The 12,160-nt window shown below is 40.1% G+C and overlaps 1 protein-coding gene and 1 pseudogene across 1 annotated transcript; both read right to left on the bottom strand.

The window, feature by feature from the left end:
- Nucleotides 1-1,172: 1,172 nt before the first annotated feature.
- LOC115173200 (cytochrome c oxidase subunit 6B1-like) lies at nucleotides 1,173-3,007 on the bottom strand (annotated as a pseudogene).
- A 5,298-nt stretch (nucleotides 3,008-8,305) lies between these two features.
- LOC115173500 (C-type lectin domain family 6 member A) lies at nucleotides 8,306-11,143 on the bottom strand. Its single transcript, XM_029731632.1, has 6 exons — nucleotides 10,970-11,143; nucleotides 10,699-10,791; nucleotides 10,313-10,477; nucleotides 9,646-9,797; nucleotides 9,076-9,194; nucleotides 8,306-8,624 (listed from the first exon to the last, which is right to left on the bottom strand). The coding sequence occupies exons 1-6, from the start codon at nucleotides 11,052-11,054 to the stop codon at nucleotides 8,462-8,464; spliced, it is 777 nt and encodes a 258-aa protein (XP_029587492.1). The 5' UTR covers nucleotides 11,055-11,143; the 3' UTR covers nucleotides 8,306-8,461.
- Between the last annotated feature and the right edge of the window lie 1,017 nt (nucleotides 11,144-12,160).

Genomic DNA, 12,160 nt, shown 5'->3' with positions numbered 1-12,160 from the left:
TTTCGCTCAACCTTTGTGCACCTATGTTGTGAACTTTTGTGAAGGAAATTTTACTGTGTGAGTCTTGAAAATGTTCATCTTGTCTTTGATTTCATAAACAATCCTTGGTTCCTGCCTTTGCCAGGTGAAGATATGTGGGGGGGGGGGGGGGGGGGGGGGGGCGTCATGACCTCCTCCCAAGGACCATCTGGCAGAATGCCCAGAATATGTTCTTTAAGTTAAGATAGGAGATGGTGCCAGACATATGTAGGAAGCAACTCTATGAACTATGCCTATGTAACGTGTCTGTAACCAAGGGAACTAACAGGACTGCCCCGGTGGAGCTCCTGATCGACATGTGTACTTGGTGCATTGAGTTGGTTGGAACCTCTCCAGAGCGTTGACAAATATTCATTTAAGATTGACTTCGAGTGTCCCTGTGTAAGAATTTCAACGACAATTTAATTTGTAGGCTAGGTTGTAGCAACCTGATGATGGGTATAGGGAAAATTAGAGTATCATGTAGTAGCCTAAACCTATCCATGTTACATTAAACTGGGTGTTACATTACATTAATGTTACATTAAACAGGACTACTCAGGGATGAAGAGGCTGAGGCTTATTCATTCTTCTTACGTAGCATAGTACATCCAGGACCATTCAGGGATGAAGAGGCTGAGGCTTATTCATTCTTCTTACGTAGCATAGTACATCCAGGACTACTCAGGGATGAAGAGGCTGAGGCTTATTCATTCTTCTTACGTAGCATAGTACATCCAGGACTACTCAGGGATGAAGAGGCTGAGGCTTATTCATTCTTCTTACGTAGCATAGTACATCCAGGACTACTCAGGGATGAAGAGAGAATGTGAACAACCCACATAGTACAATGACACCTGGTGACCAACCATGTGAGAGTACGTAGACTAGAAATCAATTGGCAAAAATTATGCTATAGATGTTGGTCCCAGAAGTAGAGTATGTATATCTATATTCATGACATTCTTCAATGAGAACTATCTTCTGTTACGAGTCTTAGCTCTTTTGTGAATGTCAGCAATTCTTTTATTCTCTTGTACCTTTTTAATACACCGACCTATCCTGTCTTGTGGATTGATTTAATGGGACTGTCCAACACTAAACCACCAAAGTCAACATGACCAAATATCATCATAACATTCAATATTTATTCGTCATTTTTACAGAAACATCAAAATGCTTGACAGAGACATTAAGATGTGCATAAGGGAAGTCGGGGGAATGTGCGCGAGATCAGTGGAAGAGGTCATGGAATGTGTCCATTTAGATTTTTCCGGGGAAACTTCCAGCTTCAATCTGATCGTCCCATTTTGCCAAATGGAGAGAGAGAGAAACTCAGTAAATGTCCCGTGGTAGACAACACAATGACAGATAAAATATGACAATTGAGAAGGGAAGAGGGGGAGTTCATCTTGAAATTTGTGACCAGCCACAGCACTTTTAACCTTGCATTAGCAAGCAAGTTTTTTATAACTGATGACTGGCACCACTGATTTGAATAGAAGTCTCTTCAGCGGGTACATGATTGAAAGCGAATATACACTAGAGTGTTCAAAGCTAACTGTAAGGCAGTATGGTGCAGGGAGAACGAGTGAACGAGGGACACAGACTCAGCTCAACGGGCACAGGCTCTTGTAGACTCTCTGGTACCACTCACAGGGTGCAACATCCTGGCCTTGTCTGACAGAGCCTTGTTAGATCTGTGGAAGTCTGGACGAAGGAAGGGACATAGTGCTGAATAACAAAATGCATATGAACGGACGTAGGGGATATTTTCATTAATTTAGCCTTCACAGTGCCAGTATTTTGCAGTTAATACGCAAGGATACTTCAAGTATTCAAGTTAGTAGGGGAACAACAGTAGTCAATAGCATTTTGAGTAGATGTGTGCTCATTATGGTCAGTGACAGTTGAAAATTAAAGTGAAAATTAAAGTGTTCACATTGTACTAGGCTACATAATACAGAGGGAAGGTGAGGCCTTATACTGTGCACACTGCAAATTATGTTGTGAATGGCCCAAATAAATCCAAAATGCGAATAACAAAGGATTAAAAAAATACTCAAAAGCAGGAGCCCATTAAGCATTTGGGTTAGGCCTAGAGTTAGGCTAATCCTAACAAAGCATTCCAACAGTTACCCGTATCAACGCGGCAAAACAATAGGAGCAAGTGAAACAACCGAAACAAGTGAACTGTCACCTATTGACATGAACCTACCTCTAGCTTTACCTGCTTTGGTTAAAGCTCAAGTTGAATTCAGCAAGTGCCATGGCAACCACCCAGAGTGGGCCTGACACAAGAAAACATGGAGACTATTATCATTGTAACTATTGACTGAATTTAATGATAGCTATGTCATGGTGTTTTGATGATAATCGACGCTACAGACTTTCCTCGCAGCGTGTCCATGATGATTGGAAGTCTAGACTAGTGAGATGGGAAGCGCGAGTGTCTATAGAAGTCTATGGAAAACAAAACTTTGCTGAACTTTCCTCACGTTCAACCGAATAGATAATTAACAAATCGACCAACCCTAGCCGAAGTTGATTCATTCTTCAAAAACCCTTTTTTAAGCATACATTGGTTTAGCATAGAAAATAACTTTGCCTGTGAACGTATGAGATGCCCGTGAGATGTATACAAGTCTTTGAATGTCCAGTTTGAATAAGGTCTATTGTTTGAAAGGAGAACAGCACCGGAGCCATATAGGCCTAGCCTAAGCAACTCTGTGTACGGCGCTGAATGGCAAACAAAGGTAGAAAGTGTGGTGGTTATTACCCAGGTAATTCTGGAAGCAGTTTTGGGTCTGGTTAGTGTTGGGGAATCGGGCATCAAAAGGAGCCGTTCTGTAGTTCTTGATTTACTCTTCGATTACGTCAGGCATTTTGACTGATTTCAATCTGCAAAACGTTCATACTAATCAAAACAATGATTTACACAAATCTCAACGAATTTCCATAATCACTCTATCGTATCAACCCTTACCCTAACCTTAAACCTTTAAGCTAACCTTAACCTTAACCCTTTTAGTTAACCCTTCCCCTAACCCTAGCCTTTTAACCTAACTCCTAAACACAACCCTAACTCTAACCCCTAGCCTAGCTAACGTTATCCACTAGCTAGAATTCGTAACATATCATATGTTTAGCATATTCGTAACATATTGTACGTGTCGCAAATTCATTAAATATAATATGTATTGTAATTCGTAACATATCATATGAAATGGGTGATGGACATCCACAAATTAATACATACCATATGAAACCTAACATGCCATACTAAATAGAATGTCACAGATTTACATACATAATCATACGAAATGCTCTGAGACCAGGTTGCAATCACTTCGCTCGAGCTACGGCTAGAAGTTACTTTTCTTTCCGTAGCAGGATAGGAGAGCAGTTTCCCTAACCCTTTTCCTAACCTTAACCTAATTCTCCTAACCTGCTTCGTTAATTCTCCTAACCTGCTGCCTAAGTTCTCCTAACCTGCCATGAAAAAGTCCCTTCAGGTCGTAGCTGTATCGAAATGGCATGTTTTTAGGGAATCTCAAACCAAGCTAATGCCAGAAACTTTTATTGTTTCCTGAGTCAGAGAAATAATAGAAGTATATTTTGTATCTGAAAAGCTGATGATAATAGCTACTTTGTTTTAGCATTGTTTGAGCAGTTGGGCTTTCTGGTTTAAGAAGTTAAAGGGGAAATCTGCATTTTAAACAGTAACAAAGGCACGACCCCTCCACTGTTTTTGTAAATGGATAAAGGACGGGGCTGGAGAAATGTTAGCCCTTTCAAATTGATAGACAGAGCTATGGATGCAAGGACTGACCATCCATTATGCAAGGACAGACCATCCATTATGCATGTACAATTAAGTATATGTCGTTTTCTAGAGCTTGTAAAAATGAGGTTATTGATTTAAGCTTATGTACTTTGGAGGATGCCCATATTGATTGTGTTGTTGCTTACAAATATCTGGGCATGTGGATAGACCATGAGTAGTCTTTTAAAAAGCATATTAATAAGTTAGCTAAAATAACTGCCCAGTGAAAATTGCACTTTTAACCCAGACCCAAATAAAATTGATGGCCCCACCTCAAACTTTTATCTCAAATAGACGCTTTAAAAATGCTTGCTATCTCCTTATAGAGGATGATGTCAATGGCTAATCAGCAGTCAACTCGCATTAATATTTTTAAGAAATGTTATATGCCCACACCATTCCGACATAGAAAAGCTGATTTTTAACATATTTAATTACCATTTTTTTTGTAATAAACTATTTCACTCGTATTGTAATTAATAATAAGTCATATTTCATAGAAATCTCGAAACACTGGACAGTTGCTTTAAGAAACTGAGGATAAAAATGCCCTTCTATAGAAATAGGTAATGACTATCACTAAATAGTAGAATGCAATAAACATTTCTTCCTGTTGTAGACTATGGTGACATCATTTACATGAAGGCAGTGTTTCCATAGTGCACTTCGATTTATCACGGGTGACAGGTTTTGCACTCACCACTACTTGCTCTATCGGTAAGTTGTTAGAGTCTCTTTGACATTGCGTCGGAAACTCCCGCAATACCTGACATCTTTACGCACCCATAGAAGTACAGTTGAAGACGGAAGTTTACATACATCTTGGCCAAATACATTTAAACTCAGTTTTTCACAATTCCTGACATTTAATCCATGTACAAATTCCCTGTCTTAGGTCAGTTAGGATCACCACTTTATTTGAAGAATGTGAAATGTCAGAATAATAGTAGAGAGAATTATTTATTTCAGCTTTTATTTCTTTCATCACATTCCCAGTGGGTCAGAAGTTTACATACACTCAATTAGTATTTGGTAGCATTGCCTTTAAATTGTTTAACTTTGGTCAAACATTTCGGGTAGCCTTCCAAAAGCTTCCCACAGTAAGTTGGGTGAATTTTGGCCCATTCCTCCTGACAGAGCTGGTATAACTGAGTCAGGTTTCTAGGCCTCCTTGCTCGCACATGCTTTTTCAGTTCTGCCCACAAATTTTCTATAGGATTGAGGTCAGGGCTTTGTGATGGCCACTCCAAAACCTTGACTTTGTTGTCCTTAAGCCATTTTGCCACAACTTTGTAAGTATGCTTGGGGTCATTGTCCATTTGGAAGACCCATTTGCGACCAAGCTTTAACTTCCTGACTGATGTCTTGAGATGTCGCTTTAATATATCCACATAATTTTCCCGCCCCATGATGCCATCTATTTTGTGAAGTGCACCAGTCCCTCCTGCAGCAATGCACCCCCACAACATGATGCTGCCATCCCCGTGCTTCACAGTTGGGATGGTGTTCTTTGGCATGCAAGCCTCCCCCTTATTCCTCCAAACAAACAATGGTCATTATGGCCAAATAGTTCTATTTTTGTTTCATCAGACCAGATTTCTCCAAAAAGTACAATCTTTGTCCCCATGTGCAGATGCAAACCATAGTCTGGCTTTTTCTATGGCGGTTTTGGAGCAGTGGCTTCTTCCTTGCTGAGTGGCCTTTCAGGTTATGTCGATTTAAGACTCGTTTGACTGTGGATATAGATACTTTTGTACCTGTTTCCTCCAGCATCTTCACAAGGTCCTTTGCTGTTGTTCTGGGATTGATTTGCACTTTTCGCGCCAAAGTACGTTCATCTCTAGGAGACAGAACGCGTCTCATTCCTGAGTGGTATGACGGCTGCGTGGTCCCATGGTGTTTATACTTGCGTACTATTATTTGTACAGATGAACGCGGTACCTTCAGACGTTTGGAAATTGCTCCCAAGGATGAACCAGACTTGTGGAGTTCTACAATTTCTTTCTGAGGTCTTGGCTGATTTCTTTTGATTTTCCCATTGATGTCAAGCAAAGAGGCACTGAGTTTGAAGGTAGGCCTTGAAATACATGCACAGGTACACCTCCAATTGACTCAAATTATGTCAATTAGCCTATCAGAAGCTTCTAAAGCCATGACATAATTTTCTGGAATTTTCCAAGCTGTTTAAAGGCACAGTCAACTTAGTGTATGTAAACTTCTGACCCACTGGAATTGTGATACAGTGAATTATAAGTGAAATAATCTGTCTGTAAACAATTGTTGGAAAAATGACTTGTGTCATGCACAGAGTAGATGTCCAAACCGACTTGCCAAAACTTTAGTTTGTTCACAAGAAATTTGTGGAGTGGTTGAAAAATGAGTTTTAATGACTCCAAGCTAAGTGTGTCTTCTAACTTCAACTGTACATGTTACCATTCCCGATCACAGGGATGCTTTCTCTGGAAATTCAGTGTGTTGCTAGAGCCTTTAGTTTCTATGCACCCCATGTATGGAACAATCTTCAGAGTTCCTTTAAGCTAGACACGTTGGTGCCTCTCAGGCAGTTCAAAATGTTGATCGAAGACTTTGTTGAAGAAGGTGATTGTTTTTGTTGAGTGTGTCTGTAGTTTAGTATTTTTGTAGTCTCAGGTATTTTATATTGATATCTTGTCAAATGTGTGAAATTGTAAAATACAGAGCTCCGTTGTGAAAGATACCTTGGTCTCAATGGGACTCCCTGTTGAAAGGTTAAATAAAATAAAAGGTTAAAGGTTAAATAAAATAATATCAAAATTGTAGTTTTCAACTTGTAGCTATGTTTTGAGGCTATAGGCCTACAGTGTTTGTTTGTAATTTGTTTCTAAGTAAAAAACAAACTTATATTTTGGCTTCTGATGGGGTAGTTGAGCTCATGAGGCATTCATAAGTTACAATGCCTCCAGAAAGTATTCATACCCCTTGTCTTATTCAAAACATTGTTGTGTTACAGACTGAATTCAAAATGGATTCAATAGATTTGTTTTCTCACCAATCTACACATAATACCCCATAATGACAAAGTGATTATATTTTTTTGAAATGTTTGCAAATTTATTTAAAATGAAATACAGAAATAAACATTCACATGAGTAGTGACACCCCTGAGTCAATACATGTTAGAATCACATTTGGCAGCAATTACAGCTTTGAGTCTTTCTGGGCAAGTCTCTACCTGGATTGTACAATATGTGCACATTATTCTTAAAAAAATTATTCAAGCTCTGTCAAATTGGTTTTTGATCATTACTAGACAACAGATTTAAGTCAAATCTGTAACTCGGCAACTCTTTTCTTGGTAAGGAACTCCAGTGTAGATTTGGCCTTGTGTTTTAGGTTATTGTCCTGCTGAAAGGTGAATTCATCTCCCAGTGTCTGGTGGAAAGCAGACTGAACCAGGTTTTCCTCTAGGATGCTTAGCTCCATTACGTTTATTTATCCTGAAAAACACCCTAGTCCTTAACAATTACACGCATACCCATAATATGATGCAGCCACCACTATACTTGAAAATAAGGATTTGCCCCAAACATAACACTTTGTATTCAGGACAAAAAGTTAATTGCTTTGCCACATTTATTGCAGTATTACTTTAGTGCCTTGCTGCAAACAGGATGCATGTTTAGTTATATTTTTTATTCTGTACAGGCTTCATTCTTTTCACTCTTGTCAATAAGGTTAGTATTGTGGAGTAACTACAATGTTGTTGAGCCATCCTCAGTTTTCTCCCATCACAGCCATTAAACTCTGTAACTGTTTTAAAGTCACCATTGGCCTCATAGTGAAATCCCTGAGCGGTTTCCTTCCTCTCTGGCAACTGAGTTAGGAAGGACGCCTGCATCTCTGTAGTGACTGGGTGTATTGATACAAAGTGTAATTAATAACTTCACCATGCTCAAAGGGATATTCAGTCTGCTTTTATTTTTTTTGCAAGGCTTTGGAAAACCTCCCTGTTTGAAATTCACTGCTTGACTGAGGGACAGAGTGCGGGGTACAGAGATGAGATACTTTAGTCATTCAAAAGAAATCATGTTAAACAGTATTATTCCACACAGAGTGAGTTCATGCAACTTATTATGTGACTTGTTAAGCACTTTTATATCCCTGAAGTTATTTAGGCATGTCATAACAAAAGGGTTGAATATTTATTGACTGAAGACATTTCCGCTTTCCATTTTTAAATAATTTGTAAAATTATTGTGTATATTCCAGTGACAAAAACATCTACGCTTCAATCCGTTTGAATTTTGGGCTGTAACACAACAAAATTTGGAAAAAGTCAAGGGGTGTGAATACCTAGAGAATCAATGGGTTTATATTCTTAAATTAAAAGTCCAAAAATGGATGTAGGTTAGCAATTTTACAGCAACTTAATTTTCAATGTGCAAACCCCCACATCCACCAGCAAGAGAAAATGACAAATCATAGGTATTTCGTTATGTATTTCAGTTGTACATACATTGCATAATTACCAATACCATACATCAAAAGACAGTTAAAAGATATTTAATGCAACCAAACTGCACTGACTCTGACTACCCTCTCCCTTCCCCTTTCTCTCCTCTTCTGAGATAGTGTCTGTCACTGCAGGGTGCCCTGGGTCCTCTCACAGATGCTCTTCAGGCTGTTCTTGCACATGGTGGCGTACCAACCGGCCCTGTGGCTGTCTCCTGGCGACAGCCGGGCACACAGTTCCCTGGTGTCCCCCTTCTCTGGCTCGTGATCCCAAAATATGTCCCAAAACCTGTAGAGGTAACACAGACTCCATCAGTTTGGGCTTTAAAAAAAAAAAAAAAAGACCATGTACTGTAGATACATTTGGTTACTTTGTCAAATAACCATCAATGCAGAGTAATACATCAGTAATACATCAGTAATGCATCATACATGGAATTTCATCAAATTAAATGGACATATGGCAATAAATATGCTGTCTTCATGAGCTTAACTAGGCCAATATCTCTTCAACGAGACCTCATACAGTAAGTATCCTCATATGGTACTGTGATTTGAGGTAATGTAATCCAGTCTCGAGTCTCGATTCAGGACTCCGCGCCAAACTATAGAATTGAGATCCAAACTCAGGTCATTCCTGGACAATATTTCTACCCATTTACGGGACCTTTTTTTTTTTTAGCTCAAGACTATCCTCAGAGGCAAGTCTTCTGTAACTTTAAGTTAAGATTCTAAGTTACCCCTTCTCCACCGGGGATCCGTCCACCCAGTGCCAGGCCCCGCCCGGGTTACCGTTCCTCAGGCCGATCCAGTAGGAGTCTCCCTGGCTCAGCTCCTTGGCTCTCTTCCACAGAAAAATCTGAGAGAAATGCAACACTCAGATGGAGGCCTCAAATAGACACGCTTTCGTATAACTCCTAAATCTATTCTTAACTTTAACCGAGGGGGTCAAATGTACCGAATTGCACAGTGAATGTCTAAACATGAACGACTGACCTTAGATTATGTTTGTGCCTGTATTAGGCCTACTGAATAAAGGAATATCCCCAGCTTTGAGTGACGGAGCAGCCTATTTATTGGCAATAGTTCCAGGTAATTCACAGTCAATCTCAGTTCTCCATTTACTGCCAAAGCACAGGATTTCTGTGAGGATTTTGATTTATCATGATGTAGGTTCTAAATAATCTCTTGATTCAAATGAGATCCACATTTGATATTACAGAATTGAGAAATAGGCTACAATACATTCCTCCAAAGAAACCTTAATATGTATCGATATCACTGGGTGATGGGGTTCATGGCTGTCATACTTGCTCCTCCTCACTCTTCACCATGGCAAGGTTGCCCCCTACAGATAGGCAGTGGTACTGACTGGAAATCCAGTCCAGTCTGTCATGGGTGTGGAGGTAGCATCTCTCCCCAAAAGACTCCCATCCCTGTGGGCACGACCTGCACTCACGTTCTGCGAAACAGGTGGAAGGTTACACCAGAGGTTAGTCAATGCTATAGGGGTAAAAGTGAACAGGGGTGAAACAGGTCCCCTATGTAACAGGTTTTTACATGTCTATAGCATCACCTGTATAAATCAAATATTTCCCAAATACGTCAATAGAAATTCTCTTAAAACAATCAAGTGGTGGTTATATACTGTGTTACAATATGATCTGATAATAGCTAAAGCAATGCTGTTATTAGGATGCTAGGCCAAGAGCCTAGGCCTAGTGTGATAGTGTCCAATTTGCACTACTCTTGTCATTATCGGCCATTTTGGAATTTTAGGTCGATCCTGGTGATCCTTCATCATCTCTTTTGTCTGCCTGTCCATATATTAAACAGGCCGTTGGATGAGAGTATTTCCAGGAGGCCATCCTCCATGTCCCAGCTAAAAGCCCAGAACTATCCAAACTCACGCAAAACTCTTCGTAATTAATGGCTTCACGGCAAGAGTTTGATCAACCGTGAACGTGTGTTGCTCACCGTTGGTGCTGCTGTTGGTGATGGGACAGTACTGGTTGAGTGCTGGGTACTTGTGGAAGAGGAGGAGGTAGGAGTGGTTCAGGGTGTTCAGCTTCTGAGTCAGATCTTTGAGTCTGACCTCCTGCAAGGTGGACTGGGATTGGAAGACCAAGGTGATCTGCACCACTGCGTTATCACCCCACCCCCCCGCGACCCCATTGCGATGGATACAAAACAGTGAAAGGGCAATGTGAGGATGAGGTAGCATCGAGAGACAATTATAATGAAATGGTCAAGTTAGGGTTAAAACCTGAAGTCTTGACCTTCAATAACAATGTAAATCAGTGGACTCCTATTTCTGATCCTTGAACCTATTCAATTCAAAATGATGACCAAATAAAACTCACAGTAAAAGGTCTGTAGGAGTGTGGCCATGGTCAGTAGAAAACAGAGCAGGGCCAGGTAATGTGATAACTGTCTGTACTGTGTGTACCACCAATCTGAGAGGGGGAATAGTTCAGCCACAGACATTAATGTCACTATAGACATATTTCACACACCAAAAAGTACAGCATTATGTATTTTAGACATCAAACAGGCAATAATACAGACTTGAATTTGAGCTGAGCTTTTGTCTATGGATAAAAATGTGCTATCACTTAATGATAATGGCATCACCTCTCTCTGTTGACCCCTCCGTCTTTTTAGGATGTAGCAAGCCTGGTCCAGATGTCCCATTCTCCCCTGGTCTTATGACTCCCATTCCCCAAAGCAGTAGGACACTGCTGGAGACTGAAAATAGATCCAGCTCTGCTGAGTTCGACCTCCCAAATGAGCATTGAGACGGTATGTCACCCTTAGCGTCATGCAAAGTACATTTGATAGCAAACCTGTTTGGCAGGTAAAGTTTTGACTATGGTCAAACACCCTTATTCTATTGTGATGTTTGTGGACAACTTGTAAAAACGTTATATTGTGACGGTTCTGTTAACAATATCTGTGGTTCTCCAGGGCCCGTTTCCCCAAAACACCTTAAGGATCCTATGGTTCTAAGCTGAATTTAGCCTTAAGATGCTTTGGGGAAACCTGGCCCTGGTCTCTAGGTGTTGTCTTGGTCAATTCAACATGGCGCCCAAAATAAAGATGTCAGCAATCAGTATGTAGGCCATAACAGAATGCAATGTCCAGCCCCAAGACTTCTATTCCAATGCCCTCCGTGCTTAGATAACTGCTATTGTTTTAAAATACAGAGCTTATCTATACTTTGACACCTAGTGTTGCATTTAAAAAATATATATATATTATCCCCTTATCCTCAATAATCCATAATCATATCTGCTTCAACCGATGCGAATTAGGTGCTATGTTATGCTTTTAAGCGGACCAATTTGTAGGCTGTTTTGCCAACTGATAATCACCAGCCAGTTAAGACCGGCAGCCACAGGATTTGAATTCTTCCAACAGCACGCACCCTCTGCACGCTTATCAGCTCTGTTCTCAACACAGGCAAATATCAAGGCATACGACATCCCTGGGGGTTTGAACGTGTTATACGAAGAAAGAAAAACATACTGTACAGACCTGAGGCTACAGTTAATACTGTGAGTTAAAATAGGCTACAGTTCATTCCTTAAAAAGATGAGGACCTGTAGCATTGTTATTGCTGGCGGATATTCCAAACCTAGCCTATACTGTGCCCAAGCCTTGCCAAAAGTAAATGCATTTCGTATGCTTTGTTCTTCTAATCTTGTTGATTATATATGATATAGGATCTTTGTTGTTGTGCTGATTGCCTCTTTAAAGCATACAAAACAAAGCTGCAGCAGTCTAACTTTGACTTTTATTGGTCTTTAATCCTTCATGATGATA

Source organism: Salmo trutta, chromosome 34, assembly GCF_901001165.1.
Source record: "Salmo trutta chromosome 34, fSalTru1.1, whole genome shotgun sequence".
In the NCBI taxonomy this organism is placed as follows: domain Eukaryota; kingdom Metazoa; phylum Chordata; class Actinopteri; order Salmoniformes; family Salmonidae; genus Salmo; species Salmo trutta.
The sequence above is the reverse complement of the archived record's forward strand: the minus strand, read 5'-3'. Positions and strand labels throughout refer to the sequence as shown.